General features: G+C 38.0%; 1 protein-coding gene across 1 annotated transcript; it reads right to left on the reverse strand.

Annotated features, from left to right (window-relative positions):
* Nucleotides 1–276: 276 nt before the first annotated feature.
* Nucleotides 277–22213, reverse strand: LOC144658097 (uncharacterized). The gene is made up of 9 exons (XM_078518422.1): nucleotides 21811–22213; nucleotides 19146–19703; nucleotides 17937–18200; nucleotides 14308–15270; nucleotides 12467–12703; nucleotides 5473–6780; nucleotides 4509–4658; nucleotides 1134–1227; nucleotides 277–591 (listed from the first exon to the last, which is right to left on the reverse strand). Exons 1-9 carry the CDS (start codon nucleotides 21914–21916, stop codon nucleotides 465–467), a joined length of 3807 nt encoding a protein of 1268 aa, XP_078374548.1. The 5' UTR covers nucleotides 21917–22213; the 3' UTR covers nucleotides 277–464.
* Nucleotides 22214–24142: the final 1929 nt, after the last annotated feature.

Genomic DNA, 24142 nt, shown 5'->3' on the forward strand with positions numbered 1-24142 from the left:
CGTTTCCCATGAATTTGCTCCACTCAGTCGATTGTTCGAACTCGCGTTTTGTTAAACCAATTTTCGTTCCTCGTTAAGGTTTGAGAAATCGTGTCAGTTTTTGTCAAGTTTCATGTCCATGCTGTAAAATTACTATTCTTCATGATATAAAACGTATTCAGGCTATTCTATTTGAAAAATTCATTCATGAGCTCCATGAGCATTTCTCAGATATAAGACATCCAAAACGTTTTTTCACAGTGAACTTTTGATTTTGTAATGCGCATTTAAAAATGCGCATTACAAAATCAAACTTACTTGATATTACTGTTAATTTTTATACAATTGTGCATTTCTCTGAACTACAGATCTAGAAAGCAGCATATCCATTTTAACTCATTTATGTCGACTATGGTGTATCGAAAATGTTAGACTCTTGATGGACAGAATTGATGTAAATTATTCAGCCTCAATAGAATCTTATCTTACAATTCTATTTCTTCCATATCAGATGACTTGTTCTTTTCTTGTTCAGAAACAACTGCTTCATTTGAACTTGGTCCTGCAGTTATACTCTTTTGGGAAGGAGCACAGAGCCCCTCTTGCAGGAAGCTAAAAATATCAAAAATATCAATTAAACCATAACTTACGATATCAGTTTGAAGGGGGATCGGGTAGCCAGAGGATGACGAGTACATTACTAATATAGTAATATCAGCTTGCAGTGATGTTTCAGACCCAGATTGAGTATGAAGAAAAGGGAAAAAAAAAAAAAAAAAAAAAAAAGAGAAGAAAAAAAAAAAGCGTATAAAAGCTTATAAAAGCTTATCTTTTCTGTCGAAAATAATGGTATATGAAATAAGAAGGGTAAAGGTTTGGACCACGGCGCAAGTTGATAGGGTGATTAGAATCGGTAACTGTTCGAGCATGATCGGATTGTCATCTAAACATTAAAGTATACCACTACAAGAAAATGTTGACGACCGATCCAAACAGACGAGACCAGACGAGGGAAGATAATTATAATTGATTGAAAAACGAGACGCCCTACAACTCTTAACAACAGATAAAAGTTGCTCTTACATCAGACATTTTATTTCAGCGCATGCTTGGTCTCAAGAAAGGGATGGCTTTGTCCAACGATAACAACTAACCTTTGAGCAGTGTTCGGCATTTCCATGTGAAGACTAGTGTTCTCCCCTGTCACGCAGACATGGCCTTTCTGGAAAGTTTGGTGTAAATGAAGCTCTGTGAAAGGATTATGACGAAATAGGATCAATGAAAGAAAACAACAGGTCTTTCTGTGGCCGGGTGTATTGCTCAGGTTCTGGAACGTGATTTAAAGAGGTTTTCCAATGACTAGCTTGTCATGGTCGTAAAAAAACAAACAAATTTCGATGACTTTCAAATGTAAGAGTTATTGTGCTAATTGACGAACGGTAAAGCTAGGAAACATCTGGGACTTCCACAGGACCTACCAGTCTTAAATCATCCACGACTTGCATTGATTTTTATTATACACGTCAAAAGGTAAAACGGCATTCCATAGATTTATCTTTGTTGCTTGGTTGTTCATAGATCGACACATGTTTTTTTGGCTGTTTAATGACATGTTCTATAATTTAATCTCTGCTTTTGATAAGTGGTGGTTACTACTTTTTTAAAGATTCAAATTTATACGTGACGATTTATACTTTTTAATCATTATATTGTATACAAAGCGAGAATCTTAGACAATAAACCTTGCAACCAGAATTATATTTTTGCTGATATTTTCATATGTGTCGAGTCAAAAAGCGATACGTCCAATCTCCTTACGTACAGCTGTCTTCACTTGTGAAAAATATAAAAAAAAAATCAGCATCTAGAAAAGAACGACTCGATCAATCAAATGGTTTCGAACTGGAATGGTCCTTAAGGAGGTTGAGAAAACAAAAAGCTGCAAGTTTGCTCTCGACGGCAGTTTATGTATTGTTTTTGAGAACATGACTACACGTTTTGTTTTTATACGAAACTTTGTGTATAAAGAACTTTATGGGAAAGCTTACTTACTTACTACCCATCATGCCTGTGTGGCACATAGGGCAGTTTATGGAAAAGCAAGCCGACAGAAACGCGCTACAAAAAAACCCCTAAGAATACGGTAATGATAAAAATCATGCTTTAAAGACGGAGTGAAGACAAACGAACTGTCGATTGTGAAAGCGAAGACAAGACTTTCTTCAAAACTTACAACGCGTCCGCGGACTTCGTAAGAATATTCATGCACTGTTGGGAACACCATGGTTAAGTAAATAGCCTGGCTTTCGCGGCTATGCCCCTCTTTGCCAAGATTGCCAAGGAATTGCGGCCTGGAAAAGCGCCGTGGTAAGCATGGCCAAGCTTGGGCTTTCTTGAAAGTTCAATGACTATTTTTTCTTGACTTTCCTACCCTGGAAAAATTTGGTCACAAGACCCCATTACAATATGAGAGTAAAATTTGAAAGTACATAACCAATAATAAATGTAGGCAGTGTTGAAGTCAATTAAAACATAAGCTTACATTTGATTTATGAACAAGAAATTAACGCATTTATTTTAAATCAACAAAGTGTAATTGCACTCAAAAATCTACATTTCCATTGAAGATAGTGAAAAGCAGAATGTGTTTTCAGTAATAAAGCTTATCTTTTAATCCAACATGTGAGAAGCTTTCATGAACTATTATTGCTTACATGCATACATTTTGAAGCAGGTAGTTTACCTTTTGGAATGTTCAGGATACAGACGTCCCACTACTTACTTCAAGGTAATGTAGAATGTAGAGTTTCTGAATTCGAACTGCAGCATTTCGAATTCATCTTTCGCACAACAAATGTTCAATTGTGTCCCCTGCCGGATTTTTAATTTTCCATCTTTATAGGAGACGAAGTGACTAGGGGTGGCCTAGCGCAATTACAAAACTCATTCCAGAAAACTTTTTTATCCCCTAAAAGGCCTCAAAAATAAATAAAAAAAGCTGAGTTTATCTTGTGCAACTCGACAACATAATATTTTTATTAATGTTCGCCCCGGGGGGTGAGAACCGTTGGTCGCTGAGTATTGAAATTTGCCCGTGTTTATTTCAAGTCTGGTCAAAAGCAGGATATTCATGAGAACAACCTTTTGGAATGATGCTTTAAAGCAAGATAATTTGTATCTGTCCTGGACAAAGTAAGCAGAAAGAATCATAGAAGCATACGTCGGCATACGTGATGGCAGACTAAGTTGACTGATGTTGAATTTGACGAGTGAAGGCCGGTTAGTGTCATAACTTTTGAAACCTTTCCATAAGGGAGACCGATGGCAGCAGTATCTTGATTAGATTGCAAAGGTGAGCTATCTGAAATCATTGTTTGCGTTGACGTGCATTGTTGTCGATAATATTTAACTTTAAGTTAATTTTCCTTCTTTTCCCTTCCCGACTCGCCATCTTCCTTTTACTGCTTTTGATAATATTTATTCGGGTATTTATCTCAAGCCATTAAAAATAACACAGTGACGGTATCCGTATTCCTATTTGTACGAGAAGCCAGAGTTCAGAAAGAACTACCTTATTGCTGATTTAGCTGATCTAAAATGTTTTGTTTGATAAGTTGCATAAATGCATGTAAGTGATTCTAGTAAGCGGTGTTGACTTCATTACATTTCAGACCATTTCAATACGGAAATGTCACACAATCCTCAGTATCGACTAGGTGTGGAAATCAATCCTGGGCCTTTCTGTTGCTAAATGACGAAGTTCATAACGATTTAATGTATTTATCTTATCATACTGTAGGTTTGTAATGTATTGGAGGTTCGTTTTGTAGTCAAGGCAAATAAAAATTTAAAAATGAATAAGAAAAATGCAATTTCTGGGATCATTGTAAAGCGTCATCGCCTGTGCATGCATGTATGCGTGCCGGTTATTTACTAAAGCCGTCGGCTGGAGGAGGAGGTCAGCTGAATACAGTGTTCATAAAGAACTGATTTTAATCGCGTTGTCCCTTTTTGTTTTGTGTTATGTAAGAGGCAGAACTGAAGGATCAGTGACACCAAAATATGTATATATCCGGATTTATCAAAACCTGGTCAATGAAAAGAGACGTCAGTGTTCTTGAACATATACGTTGCTGCACGAATTGGCTTGAATTGCAACAAGAAAGGGAAAAAAAATGAACAACAGCGCTGAACAGTAGAGAAGAGAGCGCAGAAGAGACAAAGAGACCGACATTTCCTTTTATTTTTATATCGTCGAGTTTTGGAGAGTTTCTGTCGAGGAAAAAAAAATCGTTTACGGCGATTTGGCCTAAAACGGTGAAAAAATTTCATTAGCCTGGTTTTGATAAATCCAGACAAATATACAATAAACAAATAAACCTCGCCGTACGGAGTTCACTCGTTGCAAAACTTTGGTAAACTAACACTGTTGCTTTTTCCAGAGTTTTGTAACTCGTGAATAAAAATCCGTACGTTGCGCTTTCTGTGAAGTAATCTCTATATATCGTCTGTAAGCTTAAATTTCTTACCTAAGCGGCCACATTGTTGACGTGCGTGTCTCTGTATCAACTCCATTGCCGAGGGATCCATGACAAAGTTTCCATTTTTGTCACATGGAAGGCTTGCACTTGAAAGAGCAGCTAGTTCAGCTTCGAACGGACAACTTGCATCTGTAACAGCTGTACAGTAATTAGATAGAGCGAGAGATCATAGAATGTATTAACAAAATTACTGAAACCGATAGGGAATTCATTGTTGAAAAAACTCCGGATTAAAATAACTTGCTTTGACAACAAAAAGCGTTCGCATTCAAGTATTCGTACATGTATACAACACTTCATTCCCAGCAGGAATTTCTTTATATCACTGAACCGCTCAAATTGATTTTCATTTTTTTTCTCTATTTTGACCAAAAAACTGACTGACCAGTTGCATCAATACATCATCTTTACTTTGATTTTCAACGACTGGTGTTATACAGTGTACGCGTGTGAGAAGAAAATATGTTCAACTTGACTAATGAGGCTTCGTCGCTTGGCGACTACACGCAATACGGAATTTAATTATTTTCTAACCAGTCGTCATTACAAAACCGTATTTAAAAAAAATCGAATTTAGTTTATATTAACAATTATTCACCGTAATGGATGTGAATGGAAAACAAATAAAATTCCTTTTGCGCTATTTACCATCACCTTAGGTGAATACCGGTATTGGTTTCAATATTATACCAAACCAGGGCCCAGTTGTTCAAAGGGTGAATAACGCTATCCACTGGATAAAATCGCTATCCAGTGGATAAGTCTTAACAAAACATACTGCACTATCCACCGGATAGTGATTTATCCAGTAGATAGTGTTATCCACCTTTTGATCAAATGGGGTCAGAGGAATAGCCCGCCCCAAATAAATGCTCTATTACACGACTTAAGATCGAAAAAAAAAACTTTAAACGGGGAAACAGACATATAAGTACCTTCCAATTTTTCCTACCTGAGGCTGACATGTGGGCATCTGCAGCAGATGACTCGTCAATAGCCACAAAATCTTTGCTGTCGACAGAAATTGCTTCTGACCCCCATTTGTACAGCAGCCTCAGCCTAACCACTCCCACAACTTCAACAAAGCAACGCACCGTCAGGGGAGACTCTGTGATCTCTGCCTGTCCTTCGCCCAAAATGTCATTACCCATATCTCTTTGGAGCAAACTCAATGCATTTGTGATGTTCTTTCTACGTGTCGAGGAAAGAACAACACGTAGACTTCCTGAATCTGTACGTTCTTTTTTGACTGTAACAGGCAGCGCAGCTATCGGACAAGTGGCAAGTTCTTCCTCGCTAGTTGGAGGCAGCATGATCACCGATTCAAACGCTCCAACCTTTCGAATTCGCCCATCTAGGTGAACGTGTGCAATTACTCCAAGCTGTAGCTCATCTTCAGACTCTTTTCTGAACTCGAACTGCTGAGAAAAGGTATCATGTGGCCTGTCGTACTTTATCGCCTCGCTATAGCTCATTGGACAATTAGCTTCATAAGTCATTTCAAATCTTACTAGTTTGGATGGATCAAACGTTGCAAACTTGATCAGATTAAGCGCAACATTGTAAAAGTAACGCATTTCAATCTCTTTAAAGTCGCGGATATGTGAAGATATTCTTTTCAGGGAACGTGAAAGGAGTTGTAATCTCTTGTACAATTTCTTTTCTTGGCGGCTTTGGAAAAAATGCTGTAAGAATTCCAAGAGAAACCAAATCCCCAAACTTTCATTCCAGCATTCAATCTCTTCGGTTGATTTCTTGCCACAATTATGAAGACACAAATTCGCAAGAATTTCACACACTTCAGACACCAGACTCAAAATATCTTTATTCTTAAATGCATCCAGAACTTTAGACTCATGTTGGTCGACAGTTTCTTTAGGAAGTCCTTTCAATCCATTTTGAATGATTAAAGGCTTCTCCATGCGGAAGGTTTCTTTGATTATTTGAATAAGGAAGGGGACAGTGGAGAGGAAATCTTCGTTGATGGATCTCGATGAAAGCGAGCAAATCTTCTCCAACTTCAAGGCAACATCTTGGGTGACTCGTCGATGGAAGGAGAGATACTGTGGATAATTTGTTACAGAGACTTCTGCATCCATTTCAATACAACAATCTTTTAAAATGGAGTCACAGAGAGTTCTTATTTGATTGGTGAAGTATTCCATCAAATGAGGATCCTCGTGATTTAAGCCTTGGATTTCAAACGCCAATTCTCTCAAGTGGTTGATGTGCATTTTTCCTCTTTCATCAACTTCGCAATCTTTAATGACAAGGAAAATGATCAGAAAAAGTTGGTGTACAAGAACAGCTCGGAATGGTTAGAATATCATTTGACATCAATTAATTAACATTACGAATCAGGAAATATTTGAAGAGGTAAGAGCCAGCTCTTTAATTTCCAAATTAACAAATATAAAACAATGTCGATCTTCTAATAGCCCGCTGAAGGTGTCGAAGAGTACTTTTCATCAGTTCCATCAGCATAAAACATGAATATTTTGAAGCGTGAATCAGAGGAAGTTATGATTGAGATAAACGAATATCACACACCTTTTCACGAATGTCTTTACAAGCGCGAATGTCTTAACAAACAATATGGTGTGATTTAAGTCTCTTGGTATACTTCAAAATTGAATGAAGGGGAGGGATAGCGCAAACTGAGTCACCTTCCCAACATTTTTGACTGGGTTGTAGTTAACACATCAATAGGAACGATTTTCGATAGCCTGTCACCGATTACATGAGACAGTTGAACTGTCATCGAGTTTAGTATCTACTGAGACAGAGTCACTACAAATCGATTAAGGAATAATTTCAATGAAGGGCTGATACACTTCCCAATAGGGTTTTCCGATTTAGCGGAATTTCGCGGAATTTCGCACCTATTTTCCGCGCTAAATGAATCTGTGAATTGAACTCAATTTTGATAACTTTGTTTTTAACTCAAAGTCACTCAGTACTTTTGTTTTGTAACGATGCGTAGTAGTAATAAGTTGGTCAGACTGCATTTATATTAAATTATACAAAATTGTTTGATATAACGGCCTTTAGTCGAATGTCCTTTATTCGGAACAAACTAGTATCGACATCGTAAGCAAAGACTATCCGGGACATCAGCTGGATTTTCTATGAGGGTGAATAGTTTGAACCGCGCACGCATCCCGATACGAGTACATCGTTTCGCCCGATGCTGAGATATGATTTTAAAAAGAAGAACAGGAGCCATCTTCTCTTTGAACTTAATGTACTGTGCACGTCTCGGCTTGGACCGTACGGGTAAGGAAACCTCAGTTTACGCTGCCAAAACCGGATAATTATTATTATTATTTCCGTCATAAGGCATCCGTTCAACGACGATAGTTTTCCATTCTCACTCATTAATTATGCCGCTCATTGTCCGGCGTGGATAAGACATGGGAAAAGATTGTGGCCGAGGCAATGAGCGACTGGGTGAGAAAGCACTATAGCTGTGTATTACGTCGCCGAAGGGGAGGTACAGCCGACAGCCTGTCTGAGGTGGGAGGTCGCGCGGACTTCCCGGCTTGCGTATCTCTTTCGAAATGCCCCGAAACTAAGCAAAGGGATCTTTAAATACGGCGATTGTGTACGTGGTGATTAAGCATTACCTAACGCAACTATTTATTTACTATTTATTTATTTATTTATTTATTTATTTATTTATTTTTGTCATCCTCGCTCGAATGTGCACCAAACAGACGTGACCTTTAAAAAGGACGCCAATGCAAATCGAGGCTAACTTGATCAACAACGTGTGAAAAACACGAAAACTTGTTGCCTCGCAAAAACCGTTCTAGCGGTAATCGTGAAAATTTCATTTATTATGCCCGGTTGAGTAATCAAATGCGTGTTAAAAGCTCGTGCTTCCTTGTGCTGATCGTCAGGGTTTTCCGAACTACAAAACGCCCAGGCTCGTGCATTTCTCACTAACCTTGTGTTTGGCAACCCTCAAGATGACAAGAGTCACTGGTTTTTAAAATGTTACAAACAAAACCGAGAGGAGCTGCTAAAATGGTACCTCAGTTTTGACAACTAAAAAATTGATTTATTTTTCGACAGTAGACGGTAAAAAGACGTTTGACGTTAAACCACGTTGAGACGCTCCAGTCAGGGAACTGGCCATGGAAATCTTGTTTGTCTTGTTTCAGTTGAAAGAAATATTCAGGGGCACCCATCGAGAATATAGTTCAAACCCACTTAAAGATAGCACCGTTGAACGTATTTTAGTATTTAAACGGTAGATATAGGCATATTTTTATCCCCTAAAATTTTTTTTATCTGTTCGGATTTCCTAGCTGAAAGTCTAGTGATCCGAAAGTTATAGGGATCAAAACTTACCTTTTCGAAAAAATTCCAGCCAGAGAAGGGCTCCCGAAAATTCTAGGTGACCTTTTTAGAGTAAAAATCCGTTAAAAATGAATAATTATACCATTTTTTAGATATTCGAAAGTCCTAGGAAAGGCAGGCAAGCAAAAAAATTTACAATGAATGTTCCGAAAATTCTAGATCTCAAATCGTCTTCCGAACAGATATTTTAACGAAATATTCCGTTGGGTGCCCCTGAATATTCCTTGCTCGAATTCTTTGTTGAGCAGAAACGTTTATAATTTACAAGTTAGAATGAAATAAACTGATTTGAGCGCTGTACTGATGTATTTGTAAAGAGCACGTTATCATGGCTCAAAAGTTTGTACTGAAGAAATCGTCATATAAAGGGTATAAACAACTCATTTTACTAATCATTTAAAGTCGGTTAAATGATTTTCACGTCCAGAAATTGATTTCTGTTGAAATGGGCATATTCCACTTCCGCGGATCTTCCGCTAAATCGGAAAACCCTAATGCAATTTCCACATTTAAAAACTTCAGATAACAATTGTAACGCTTTCGTCGATGCAGTAAATAGATATGCAAACGAAAGGAGTACAATTAACCCAAATGTCGTCATAAAAATGAGACTTTTAGTCCAGAAAACAAAAAGAAACGTAACAAATTTAATATTTAAAAGAAATACGACAATAAACAAAAAACCTAACGCTCGGCACATAAGATGTGGCTGGATATTGGCCAAGTTCTTTATTTATTTTTCGAGTTTATGGGACCTTGTCTCGGTCCATAAAAACGCAAAAAAGAACGAGGCCAAACAAGAATGATGTATCTTGTCTGTCTCTATTGGCCAAGTAAATGAAAAAACGTTCCTCGTCCGGATTCCTATTAAAAAAGAAAGCGGGTGGGCGCTCTTTTTGTTATTTGTTATCTCCTCCATCGTTAATACCTTCATGTATTAACTATTTAAAAGTGGTTCTAACTGATGAAAACAAAACGGTTTTTCATTCAACTGCTTGAAGTATTTATAAACGTGAAATATTGGCTTAATCAAATTACATTCTGCACGAAATATTTTCTATTTTTTGCCCCGAAACTTTGAGGAGATTTACAGTTTTGTTGGACAGTACTGCATAAAAGGCAGATTATTTAACTGAATAAAAAATAAAAATTATTGATAAAAGATATCTCAAAACTTAACCCTCGGACGTAGGGGACGGGGGGGGGAGGGTGGATGGAACCCCTGCCCGGAGTTTTCGCTTTATTAAGGCGTAGCAAAATTATTTTGCTCTCAGAAGAAAGCCCGTAGCTTACTCTACAAGATAGCATAATTTTGATTGGCTGTGAAGTAATATGACATCACGTGACGTCATTAGAGCCTTCATTTTGGATCCGCCATCTTGGATTTCAACATACCGGAAATTGATGCAAAATCAGCCCAGAATGCTTATGGAATGTTAAAATAAACAAATCGTGGGCGGGGACGAGAACGACATTTTTTTTTTTACTTCGCCCTAAGCGATCTTGCTATGGTTTCGTAAGCTCTAATTTATCAACATGAACAAGAAGCTTTAAAACAGCTTAAAACCGGGCGGTTACAACACCTATTTGGCTAGAAAGGTACGGTGCCGCTCAATAAAACTGAAATGTTTAGAAAGGAATTCTGGAGTAACAAACAAGTCGGAGGTTTGCGTGAGTCACGCGTTGTGCGTGAGCTGGAGTTCCGGCCTCAAAACGGCATCTTTTGCTTTACTCCACATGCCTGGATAAATTTCTACTTATGCTCTAAAGATTTTGACACAGCTCTGGTTTTAAAGACATATTTTTGCAAGGAGCTTTGAATGAATTGACTAGTTATAGCTCATGTTCAACGTGAATTACTCTAAAAAATCTCTTTATGAACCAAAACGACTGCATTTACGGCATTTTGTTCAAATCATGAATTCTACCAATTTAATTAACTTGTTTACAACATGAAATAACATCAAATGAAAACAAATTTTTAAAGCGCCAGAGCGAGAGATGGACTGAAGCTTTCTAAATCCATGCATGGTCTAAAATGAACTATCAGAAAGCATTTTACATCGACGATCGCTTCATTTTCAAGGAATTCGGGATTAAAATAACTAAATAAATCATGACTCAGCGAGACCATTCGGTCATAGTTCATGTCAATTCACGGCCGGAAACCCCGCATATCGAATTGCTGCTCACTATCGAATCACAGGGCGCTCTGATTGCTAGCTCAGCCAAACGGCAAAATAATCATCAAATGAAGAGAATTCTACTCACATAAGGGTTTGAAGTGATTTCCTTTCGACCATCAGCTGCGCTCTTTGCAACCTTTCCATCTTATTCACAATGTAATACCCCGGATGTGGAAAAAATCGTTAAAAAGGGAAGCAATACCTCCGGACATTACAAAGTCTCCAGCCAAGGAAGATTTCAAGCCGAATATCGCCATGACCGCCTTCAAGACAGCCCTAAAGCCTAGTTCCGAGTCCTAGTTGATGTGGCTCTAGACCTTTGCCGTCTAAAGCAAGCACAACGTTATTTGTACCTAGCAAAACTGTACCGAGTCAAGAGTTCAACCCGTTAAAGCTTTGTTCTAAGGTACAATAACAGCCGACGCAAAACTTGCAAATCGTTAGCCTTGCACCTTCATAGGACTTAATGATGTCCTCCGGCAAACTTCCTATAGACAGCAAAAATATAAAACTAGATCACCTCTGTTCAACAAGTCAGCGCGCGCCATTAGAATACAAAGTTCGGTAGATATGGCGAGTTGGAGCCTGGGTAAACTAACCAAAAGTAAATGGAAGGGGGGGGGGGGGGGTGGATAGGTAGAAGGGATAAAAGCCATAAGTATAAAATTGAAAGCACATCATTTCCATTGAAAGTAAGCCAAATCATCTCCCATGTCCTTAAAAAAAAAATTCTCAACCCCATTCATTTTTTTCTTAACAGCCAGACTGTAGCCACCTTTTAGTAAATCAAGACAGATTTATTTTGTTCAGAATCTTCGCATTTGCCCGTTGGAATTTTTTGAACTGGTAATTTCGACTGCTATACGTGTATGTTGCAAATAAATACGCCCAAAGAGAAGACTAGAGCCATCCCGTTGGATTTCTCCGTTTAGCTTCATCCGATGACTCAAGTCCGAGGTTTACATGAGTCACATGGTTTGCGTGAGCTGTGGCAGTGAGCGAAAATTTTTCCTTACTTACGTCATCCCTTTCTTTAACCCACTTGCATAAACATATTTCTGCCTAGGCTCGTAAATATTTGTTTTGTTCCGAATCTTAAATAAAATACACTGGAGCCACTTAAACAGACTCGTTGTACAGTAAAAAACATTTTGGGAACAAACCATTGTGAAATTACTTTCTATGGTGATTGTAGTAAAAATCCTTAGCCTGGCGTGATGTTTGTTACCAAGTACGTTTATAGAACATTAGTCCTGCACAGTGTATAACCTTAGATAATTATTATTTAGTGCGTTCTGTTTAATAAGCGGTTTATAAGCTTAGGGCAATAAACGTTGAATACAAGTTGAGAGAAAACTGACCACATTGTTTCAGTTGTTTACAACGGTGACTAACCTCCTGGCGTAAGTCCCTGAAGAGTGTTTCTCAGCCTAGCGGGATCCTCCATGTCGTGGTCGTCTTGTCTTTTCGACCAGTGTTGGAGAATTATATTCAGTTGGTATTCATCATTCTGCCAAAACCTAGTGGCTTGGCGTATTGCTTCTTCAGGCAATCCAAGCTTTTGGGCAACGGGGACAAGATTTAAAGTGGATCCCTTTACTCGTAGCAATCGCCTCACGTATTCAAAACTATCTGTAACAAAAGTAGCCAAACACAATCAGCAGATTGTCAGATTTGATTCCTGCCTGCGCGAAGAATATTTTTCTAGCTTGGAGATTACAAACACACGTCTTTCTCTTAAAGGACTTCTCGCAACGCGCAAATCGCCGAAAGCGTGAATCCTCTCGCGCAAGGCGCTGGGACCTTATTGACGGGGATACTGGACAAATATGTAACAGATCGTATTGCGTGGCGCATTATGACGTACCCGGTGATACTAAAAACTTTCTGGTGTGCTATTTTATCGTATCCGATATGTCGTTTCAACGTTTCGGTAATGCCATTATATCGTACCATATTTAACAATTAGACTACTCGCCCTCGTTTTCTATGAGCAAATAGTCAACGAGGCGCAGCCGAGTTGACCATCGCTCATAGAAAACGAGGGCGAGTAGTCTAATTGTTTTAGTAGAAACTCTAAAGGATTGAAGTCCAAAACCTACAATATTGTGCACTTTGAAGACAATAATCAAGAAAATTTACCGTTTAAAGAGCTACGCGCGGGCGCCACTGTTTTCTATCGGCGAATAGAAAACAGTGGGAGAACCAATCAGATTCGCGGATTTCCAATAGAACACAGCTGAGTTTCTACTAAACTGCTTTATTGTACCCGGTGGTGTCATATTGTGAGCCTGTGTAATAACGTAAAGGTCATGCCATTACATCATCCGCTATTTGAGAAAGAAAAGCATCTGGAATTGGTCGCTCGCAAAATTCTTCTAAAAGAAACAGTTGACTCAATCTGTCCGAAGGGCTCTCGACTAGCCCACCTGTACGACTTCCTCAAGGCACAGAAAAAAACGTCTTATGATGTGACCGATCCTGTCCGAAACTACATCGTTCAATTACGCTCCGGTAAAGTGGCAAGATGACAAGTTGAAACTTCTGTCAATTAATGAATAATTAATCCCTGATGACTTGTCATTAACTGAAGTGACCTTACACAAATCGATGACAATGACGTGTGTTTATGGAAGAAAGACGAACTACCAAAGTCAGTTTGACAGCAGTTATGGTCACTTTTAAAAGCTATGTTAGATCGTGCAAAGCCCTTGTTATCTACACCAGATTTATTTTCGCAAGAATTAAACAACTTGAAAGAGATATTATTGAAATCAATATATTCTAAGAAGTCGGCTTACAGTTGTCTCCAGTACCCTCCAGACCAAAGCGAGACGACATCGCACAGCCCCCCCCCCCCCCCCCCCTCCCCACCACCACCACCACCCAGAAATCTGACAACTTGGTTCGTTAAGTGCATGAAACAAACGTTTTCTTCGCGTTCACGTAGTTCACGTTTCCTGCAGAACAAGTTTCTGTGATTGGAAAACGATTCTAGGCTAAAAAACTAATCTTATGTAAAATTTTGCCACTAAGCAGATTTGAAACGCGAGAATACCGGAAGTGCCAAACTTGGCAACGAGATACTGTAATAAGCCCTTAAATATAAATGAAAAGTGAGACTTTTCTCAAGCATTACTGAAAAACAAAACCGTTAGTATAGTGAGTAGTAGACAAACGAGCGATTAACATTTTTCTACAACTTATGCAACAATGAGTTATAACAAAATGCTCACCTAATTCACAAAAGGTGTTCTCAAGGAAATGTCCGTGCTGGCCTTCAACGACTATTTTTCCGCACAGGATTCTGACACCATCGGCACCTTTTAGTGGCCGCTGAATGGCATGCCCAGTGCTCCACCACATAGAAGAGTCTACAGTGAAATCAACGCACTCCGGCTTTCCGTCACTTAGAATGTAGTCTTTCTCAAGAGAAACAGAAACCTTCAGGGTTTCATTGTTATAAATGCGTTTGCTCTCTAGTCTATCAATGACACACAGTTCTTCAAATCCAATGCCTTTGAGCTGCATAAAAGCAGACGAAGGATGTTCTCTATAACACTTCTCATGGTAGACATCACGACTCATGAATACAAGGGCAAGTTCGCCAAAGGGCGAATGTGGCTGGCTATCTTTAAAAAGCACTGACAAGGTGTAATTGAATCCTGTAAGGTTCAGTCTGGTAATGATATCTTTGGTAAATATCGAAGTTAGTCTCAAAAGAGCCGCTATTCGAGAAAATCCATCGATTTTAACTTTCAGGACCTTCTTTTCTAAATCAATTTTTGATTCATGAGTGATATCCTCCCAGACGATCTTTCCATCTCTAGCTTGTGTGCCATGCAATACGAGAACGTCGCTTGAGGAAACGTCTTCGTTAATCGTTAACTTGGTTGTCACCACAACAGGTTTCTTAAAACTTTGACCGTTTGGTTGCAAATTGATGACAGGTGCAATGAACTTGACAATATTTTCAAGCCCATTTTTGACTAACATATCACAATGCGTGGAAGGTTTCTCTAAAGTTATTTTGATGGTCACAGGACCATCTGTTTTGCTTATGGCACCATAAGGACAATTTAGTTGAACTTCTTCTGCATCCACTGCCCCTCCCTCATAATTAACGATTCCAACAGCTTCGATGCTTTCTTTGTTTCCCTTTGATGCTACCATACTGTTTTCTTTTCCACGTTTCTCTTCTAAAACGAACATAAAAGCAAATTTATGAGCTTCACCTGTTCGTATATGCAAAGGAACTTCCACTATTGCGGATAGTTAAATACTATGCCTTTGTTGTCAATCTCCTCCCCAGAGGCCGCGATCATTCTGGTCAGTGATCGGGACCTTTGGGTCAGTCTGAATGTCCTGCCAAAAAGTAAAAGTGGCAAATAAAATCTTATCTTGTGACACCGAATCTGTCTGGCTGTTGAAATCTTGTTTGTTTCACTACAATCGCCGGCGCACGGGCACAATTTAACCGAAACCAGGATTTCCTGGATCCGGTATTGGATTATCCCAAAGCCGTTGAGTTTCCCGTCGGCTGATCAAGGGGAACAAAGGCTCTGGGAACGAGATTGCATTGTTAAAGACTGCTAATTATTTTAAATTGATAATAAACCTTGATTCTAAAGCATCAATGAAAATGTTCTTCAGAAAATAAAAACCAATAAAAAACCTGAACAGTAGTAAGAACCGGTTTAGGCTAACCTGGAAAAAGTAGGTTCTTACTCGCGACTGGCAAACATGATGTTAAGGAGGCTCGATGTAGTTTTTTTAGACTAAGGGTGGTTGTTTTGAAAATTAAAATTACTTAGGAAGCCAATGTTCGATTTTTGCCAAAATACACCATAATGATCAAATGTGACCAAATTTTAATTTTTTACCCGTCAGTTAGTCACAACGGTTACCATAGCAACGATTGACGTTTTCTTTTGTTCTCAAACAAGCTTGATTTTCTCGAAATCTAGACTGACACTTGGTGTTTATTTTTTGATATGTTAAAGTTTAGTAGATTGACTAACTGTTGACGAAATTTTAGAAAAATCTGTAAGAGCGTTTTCAAGTAAATCAAGAATGAAATTTTCAGAAAAACACCGTTTTAATATAAAATAGGCACCTTAAAATTGTTGCGTATTATTTGAGCACAGTTTCTCTCACTGAAATATAAATACTTACACCATCAAAGACCATTAACTAAAAGCGAAATACTTTTTGCTTTAATTTGTTAAAATATATCGACTGCCGATTGTAAGAAATTATAAGAAAATACCAAAAACTTCATTCTTGATTTACTCTAAAACGCTCTTACAGATTTTCCTAAAATTTTGAGCACAGGTAGTAAATCTACTGTACTTGAACATATCAAAAAATGAATACCAAGTGTCAGTCTAGATTTCGAGAAAACCAAGCTTGTTTGAGAACAAAAGAAAACGTCAATGGTTGCTATGGTAACCTTTGTGACAAAGTGACGAGTAAAAAATTAAAATTTGGTCATATTTGATCATTATGGTGTATTTTGGCAAAAATCGAACATTGGCTTCCTAGATAATTTTAATTTTCAAAACAACCACCCTTAGGCTAAAAAAAACTACATCGAGCCTCCTTAAAAAAATACCTTGTGTGACATTTCATGGTTGACTAATTCCAGCCGCGATTAATATTTTTCTTATACCCAAATTCTGGCTGAATTCCAACGCACTTATTGACAATGTGTGAAGCGAGACAATTTTTATTATTAAGAATGGATATAAAAAAAAAATTTTAATACGTGAACGCTGAAGGTGTTTTTAGCACAGTGGCAATACCCGGCTATACCCCTAGCCTAACGAATGACATAAGCGTTACAAGTCAGGGCATGTTTGTGAACTTTTTCCCTTGCTTAGCGACTGCTTTTAAGGTTTTCGTCTGCTAACACATCTTGAGCAATATTGACACCGCTTTTAGAGTTTTTTTTTTGCCAAGTTCAATATTCGAGCGGTGGAATTATTTAACCACAGAAACGTTTTAAAAAAATACAGAGCAATCTATGGGTACGTTGCTCAGAATTGCGAATTTCTGCGCTCATGAAAGATTAACACCAAATCAAAGGCGTTTCTAGGAAAGTAAAATGATTTTCCTTCGTACGAACGTAATGAGGGAGAAGGAAAATTGATGTGATTGTCTCTGGAGAATTTCTGAATTGAAACACGCGATTCAATAATCTGATACCTTAAACCGTTTGTAGTGTAGTCGGTTTTGGACCAGAGGATGGAATTGGCTTATAGGCTTTTACCAGTTCTTGGCTGGGGGGCTGAGGATTTAAAGATCATAAAGTTTCGCCTGAAATTATGCAACACCGTTTTTAACGCCTCCGGACAGGTTTATACAGTGTATAAACGTCTTGTTGACTCAACCAAAGGCTTCTCTGCAAGATATTTTATAACTCTTTCCTTCCTCTTTGACTACTCCGTAAACAGCAACCACTGCGGGATGTCTTCCGCATGTCTACAATACATGGCCCACGAGATGGTATCTTTTGGGTTGGGTTTTTTCTCATATACGTAATATACGGCAGACAGTAATAACTTATTGTTTGCTCAAGTGTATGTAAGGAATGGCTTGAATGGAATAAAGCGTGCCTTTATGCAAATTATAAACGGTAATAGATTAACTGACCAATCAGTGTGGGTATCCAGGTGGGCAAGCTTGGTCGAGGTTACTTAAATGGGATGAAATATTACATCGTCAAATATCACACAAATTTCTAATGAACACCTACTGAAAGACTAAATCTTCTTGCACGTCCGAGGGGTAAATAATACAAGCTGTTAAGACGCGCCATTATAAGAACCTGAAAAAAAAAAAACACACTTCCGTCTCCACTTACCATCTAAACTGACTGAAGTGATACTATTGACGTCTACAGATGATGTCAATGCCAATGTAGGTGGGTTCAAAATCGTAGCATTTGTCAGACGGTTTTCTAAACCATTTATCTCCTCTGGGCTGGATAGCGGATCAGTTGGGATATTTGACATGGATGAAGAGAAAAGCTCTCTTGGATTGGGTGTATGGGATGAACTGGCCATTCGCTTCACAGCTTCCTCTTCACTCTGGCGCATTCCTGCTATCTGCTGCGCATCGGTTTCACCTTTGAAAGAAATAAAATAAGCTAAGCTGCTTCGAATCCGCAGCTCGCTCACTGCACAGTTTTATAATAGTTTTAACAATTCATACAGCATTTTTTCCCTTTTTACACTAAAACGCGCGATTAAAGTTTGTTATACACTACAGCGCAATAGTAAGTCCACTCAAAAGTAAGTCAGTGTGTCTCGATCCTCGCCTCTCGAAATTCGAAAATTTCGAGAGGCAAACAAATCTCGGATCTCGAGTCGAAAATTTTAAGTATCAAGTTTCCAGCGAAAAAAAACTAATGGGCTAGTCGCTTGATGAGGAATAAATTGTAACTTGAAACTAAACTACAGTTAATACGTCTGAATATATCGAATAGGTCTGAATATATCAAAACACCTGCTGCTTTGCTCAAAGCAAGAATTGTACAACCCCGTTCCCAGGGTCTATTACACTTTTAAGATGCGGATGGACAGAGAAGATTCTGGTTTCTACTGATGAAACGCCCACGCTAGTTGGGCGTTTCTTTAAATGAGCAACGGATGCGTGATCGTTTTCTACCAGCGAATAGAAAACAGCAAGATAACCAATCAGAATCGAGGATTTTCAATAGAACACGGCTGAGTTTCTACTAAAGATTATTATTATTGTTGTTTCTTTTAAATTTTAAAGGGCGAATTCTAAGGAAAGGTGTAAGGAAATATATGTTTCCGTCTTGTAGAAACAATGCCGAGCCACATTTTTGTCCAGTGGAATGCTTAATTATTTATAAAAGGCGCGAGGTAACCCAATTTACTTTCTGGATTTCAATAGCCTTTGCCAAGGTCTGTTTTTCCCGCGAAAGAGCGTTGTATTTAGGAGGCATAATCCTCTAAACAAACTCCTACTACCCAAGGAATTGAGTACAAACAAAGAGAGGTTGTTTCTATAAATAAGCTTACAAATTCATATCACGCATTTTCACCTGAAAAACCACACACTTGTCTCCGCTTTTCATCTGAACTGACTGTAATCATTCTGGCGATGTCTGCATTGGTTGCCAATACAGAAGTCGGTTGACTTTCATTCGAAACGTCTATCAGGTCATTTCCTGTACCAGTTATCACATCTTGGGTGTTCAGTACATTTGTAAAAATATTGGGCAAGGGTAAAGTCGAATGCTGTTGTAGATTGGTTATAACGGCCACTGGCTCCACAACGTCTCCAAGGAGCATTCCTGCTTTCTGTTTCGCCTCCACTTCATACCTCAGACCTCGTCCTACGCTGTTTGTTTGCGTTACACTCGCGTGAAATGTATCCGTTTCATAAGCTTCGTCCACCGCTACAGGTCGATAATACTTGCGGATTCCAGTTTCGATATCACGGACGATCCCAGAATAAGTGTACGAAGGAAGTTGAGTTTTCTTGTTCTTTAATAGGTCTTTTAAAGGAGAGCTTTTGGTAGTTTCACATGTGTTTGGCTCGTTGTGATCTCCGTCGAAACTGTTCTGTGAGCTCAATGACATTTTCCTTGAGCGCGTATCTAAATATTGAACATAACAATGTTTAATTGTACATATCAGAATTAAGTAAACATACAGAAGCCTTTACCTAGCTTGACAGGGAACTATTAAGAGAGTGTATTAAGGTATTGGGGAAGGAAAACTGGCGTTTGCGTTCCAAGTGAAATTGTGTGAAAACCATCAGTGGTAACCCAATAAAGTATTTATTAGTTTACAAAGCTTTTTTTTTGACCAAATAGACCATAATAAGCAACGTCAGCATTTTGTTTGCAATTATGATGTTGCGCAACATTAGGTTCATTTGAGAACACATGTACGTGAAAGCCTAAACTTTTATGTGGAATTTAATCTAAATATCTTGGTCTAAAAAAGCGTGTCTGGGATTTTTTTTTCTTGCACCATTTATTTTTATAAATTTTTAAACTTTAAAATCGCGTTTATAGGGTTTCTTCAAAATTAAAAATTCATAAAAAAAAAAGAAAAGAAAAATCTGAGTCACAGTTTTTTAGACCAATATATTTAAATCAAATTCCACATAAACGTTTAGGCCCTCACGTAAATGTGTTCTAAAATATTATCTAACATCCAAAAATATTAACCCTCGGACGTACAAGCAATGGTACTATTCTATTTAAAACAATGTATAAATAAAGAAAAACGTTTAAAATGACGATTTTTGTTAAAACCTGCTTTTCCATGGCAACTTAATATATCGTGAACCAATTGTTAACATGTCGAAATTAATTCTGGGATGAATGAACAGCTACTGAAAGTTTCAGCGTTGTAGAGTAAATCCTGTTTTTAAAATTTCGTAAAAACCTCACGGGGAGTGGCATCCACCCCCCCTCCCCCCCCCTGTACGTAGGAGTGAGGGTTAATATGATAATCAGACCTGTCTTGTTTAGTGTGGTGTTAGCCACTGAACATTGAGAATAGACAAAAGTTAAACAAATGCCCAAACCTTTTTCTTTCTCTTCCTTGCCCTTACCTGTGTCTTCTGTTTTAGAAGTCGGCTATTACACGCGCCCAAGTTCGCAAAGTTTATCGCTATTATAATTATTTAAATTGCTTTTACGCCGATTTAAATAAAAGTGAATTAGCATTACTTAAAGAAGTTGTTTTAGGTTTTTTTTTCCTTCTTTGCCGAGTTGGGAACATTTGCTGGCCATTGCTTTACGTAAATAGTTTCGTGCAATTCAATAGTAACTTGAATCTGTTTATCTGGTCGTATTTTTTGTTTTGTTTTACAAGAAAATTACCTACATACCATTTCTTTATCTTTCATTTACTATTTCGAGCGAATTTGGTTCCGCCTTCTTTATCTCCAGCCAACATCCAAGCTGATAACAGCGTGTTATGTAATTGCAAATTTATTCATTGGTAATTCTTGATTCACATATACCATTTGTTTACTCAAACATTCCAAAAGCTTTTTAGCTTGATTTTGCATCAATTTTCGTTTTCTTTTAAATCCACGATGGTGGATCCACGATGGCGGCTCTATTGACGTCACGTGAAGCCAACAGAAATTATGTCATCTTGCAGAGTAAGCTACGGGCATTCTACTCAGTGCAAGATAATTTCACTGCGCTCTAATAGAACGAAAACCTTGGGGAGGTGTTCCAACCCACCCCCCCCCCCCCGCCCCCACCCCCTTGTACGATGGTGGAGTTATGAATTTGCTTTTACGTCTGGGGGTTAATATTTTGGGATTCCAGATAATATTTGAATGAGCTGTCAATTAATAGAACTAAAGATAAAAGTAGCCTGAACCCCAAATCCTGGCTAGTAATTGAAAAATCAAGCATGTGGAAAAAAACATAATAACCTATGGAAAAGACAGTTCTTGTCTTCAACTCTTATGAATAGGCGAAATCAAGACTTTTAGAAAACTTTTACTTAAAAGTAAATATCTTCCGAACTTGATCTTCGAAAAGATATGATTTTACTCTTAGTGCAAAATTCGTTGATTTTGCAAGTCTTCAATAGTATTTGCAGCCTATAGTACCGAATTTTGTATTGGTGTAATATTGTAATGCTTCGGGTCACTAGTTATGTTACCACGAAATAAGCTTCTTTTTTGTGGAAAAAAGGATCTGAAGACGGCTTGCTAAGATCCCTGATTACCTTTCAAGACCATCAGCTCGAGATCATCAGTTGTTGGCACTTTATTTGACCTTTTGTTGTGTCGACGGCGTCTTTCTTTAATCATAAAGATACTGAAAAGCAACATTGAACATACCACAGTATAAATGTTCACTTTAAACTACGGTTGATAGATGTCCTCCGTAAATCAAGATGATTTGTTAAATGATTAAGCCGGATGAAACAATGAGGAACTCCCTCATAAGGACTATGATTGACTGTTTTCTATGTATTGAAGCTCTAGGATTTCACAACATATTAAACCCTGGGAATGAACCTTTGTTGTTAAGGTGGATTCCGCTGAAAGTTCGAGCAATGAGTGCAAAAATTAAGTGCCAAAAATCTACTTATAGTTCGGTAACATTTTATATACTACTTGAAACATCTCACTGAACTTCATTTGACTTAGTGTCCCCGTAATAAAATTCTAAAGCGTTCTCGAGAAAATTAAAGACACACCTCGTAAAAAAATGTTTAAAACGCGCGCCATTTTTTTAAAAAACTGGAGCGAAACGTCCATTTTAACTGAAATGTAGATAATTTTAATTCCATTTTTCTCTGGCGGGGTCAGCTTGAGAGCTAAAGTTTTGGTAGGTTTTTGTTAGCTGTGATGAAACTGTTACCATGCTATGAGATCTCTTTGGTAACTTTATTTTTGCCTGTATTGATCGAATGTCCAGCGGAAACCATCTTAAACTCTGCCTCTTGAAGGAATGGACAACGACAGCACACAGGTGTCGTATTTATGAATATCAACATTTTAAAAAATGTTTAACACTGTCTTTGAGCTTATGTCTACTAAAAAAGGAAGTGTTGCGAAACGCTGGTACAATACTCACTATGTAGTACAAGTAGTGATCAAAAGTGTAAGCGCTGACACAAGCGATACAATCACTACAAAAGCGAACGAAGTTGCACTTTTGGGTGCTGTTGAGCATAAAAGACAACTTGTATTTAGTATGTGGAACTAAACTTACGTAATGAATTAAAATGTCAATTACAGGAGGGCCTGGCATTTAGAAATAGATCATCTGCGCAATATACAGTACAGTTAAGTAATGCAAACGAAATTCGCGGAATGTCAGTCCTTGTTATTCCATATTTTTGGTCGACATCCCAGTCCGCGTAAGGATCGACCGCTCAATTTGGATGAAATGTTCGATTTCCTTCAACGTTTCTCCACCAAACAAGGTTGATATAAGGTAGAAGAAAACACATTTCTTTGGTTCTCGTTCTTGATAATACTCGAGATTTTAAGGCTAAAGTTATCGATACCCTTCAGCAAGCCGAAATTAGCCCAAATTAAATGCTTGCCGACAAGCGTATATTTAACGAACGAATACAAGAATAACACCAGTAATAGATATACCAGAGTACTTAATACATGTGGTAAAACAAAATCAAATCATTGCAATTTTTTAAAATGATAGTCTCTTACTCTGAGAAAGTTTTCTATTTTTCTGAAAGGTGCAAAGAAAGTTTTTAAAAACCATGAACTAATATTAAGTGGCACCCCAGAATTTGAGGAGATATAGACGGAGTAAAGTTCTAGAAATCCGGTAAAAAGCCGAACTCAAATGTCACTAGCACAATTCCAAATTTTATCAATTTCGACTTCGGCTGACTTATCCACAAACGTAAATAGCCTGTTATCATAAAAAGGAGAATATTCAGTTTAAGTCTTACCTTAAAATTGCCATCGCTCTTCTTTTACGGAATCATTTCCATGGCATTACTTTTGAGATTATTTCCACTTTTCGGCCACGCTTTTTGTTATGTCCGGCATAGTTCGAATCCTCTTGCTTGGATTGCTGCCATACTCCACATAAATACTGTATTTTTCCGAAGTGGTCCGTGGAACGAGTGAAGGTAATCGTCTCAACATTTTTCTGGTTGGCGATTACAACAGCAGCATCAAAAGGATGGAAGAAAATCGAGCAAGTTTGTTTTAAAAACCAGCCGCCATGTTGGTTTCAAAGTACTGCCGCTGACCGCATCAAAAAATTGTGCTGAGCAAATATATCAATGGAAATCAAAGGCTCTATGAGCAAAGTCGTGAATGTGGTATATTATAAACTGATAGCCCAGAATTAGCCAAAATAAATTTTAAATGTCTGCTGACAAACGACAAATTTTGTAATTGTCTATGAAATCTGTTAAACGTACGTCATAGTTGAGTCATGTTTAAGAGGGCGTATTTCTTAGAAACACCCACTCAATTTCGCGTAAAAAATAATTTTGCCTGAAACTCTGTCAACTGAAAGACTTTACCGAGGTAAGAACTAAAACAGATTTGGTTTGATTTGAAATGATA

This window comes from Oculina patagonica, chromosome 6 (genome assembly GCF_052425735.1).
Source record: "Oculina patagonica isolate OP01 chromosome 6, crgOcupat, whole genome shotgun sequence".
In the NCBI taxonomy this organism is placed as follows: domain Eukaryota; kingdom Metazoa; phylum Cnidaria; class Anthozoa; order Scleractinia; family Oculinidae; genus Oculina; species Oculina patagonica.

Coding starts and splice junctions, on each gene's coding strand:
- LOC144658097 (XM_078518422.1), bottom strand. CDS start 21,916: ATGTTGCTTTTCAGTATCTTTATGATTAAAGAAAGACGCCGTCGACAC. Junction 18,201..19,145: donor ACAAGTGTGTGGTTTTTCAG/GTGAAAATGCGT, acceptor TTTCTTTCAAAG/GTGAAACCGATGCGCAGCAG. Junction 12,704..14,307: donor GAACACCTTTTGTGAATTAG/GTGAGCATTTTG, acceptor CTTTTGTTACAG/ATAGTTTTGAATACGTGAGG.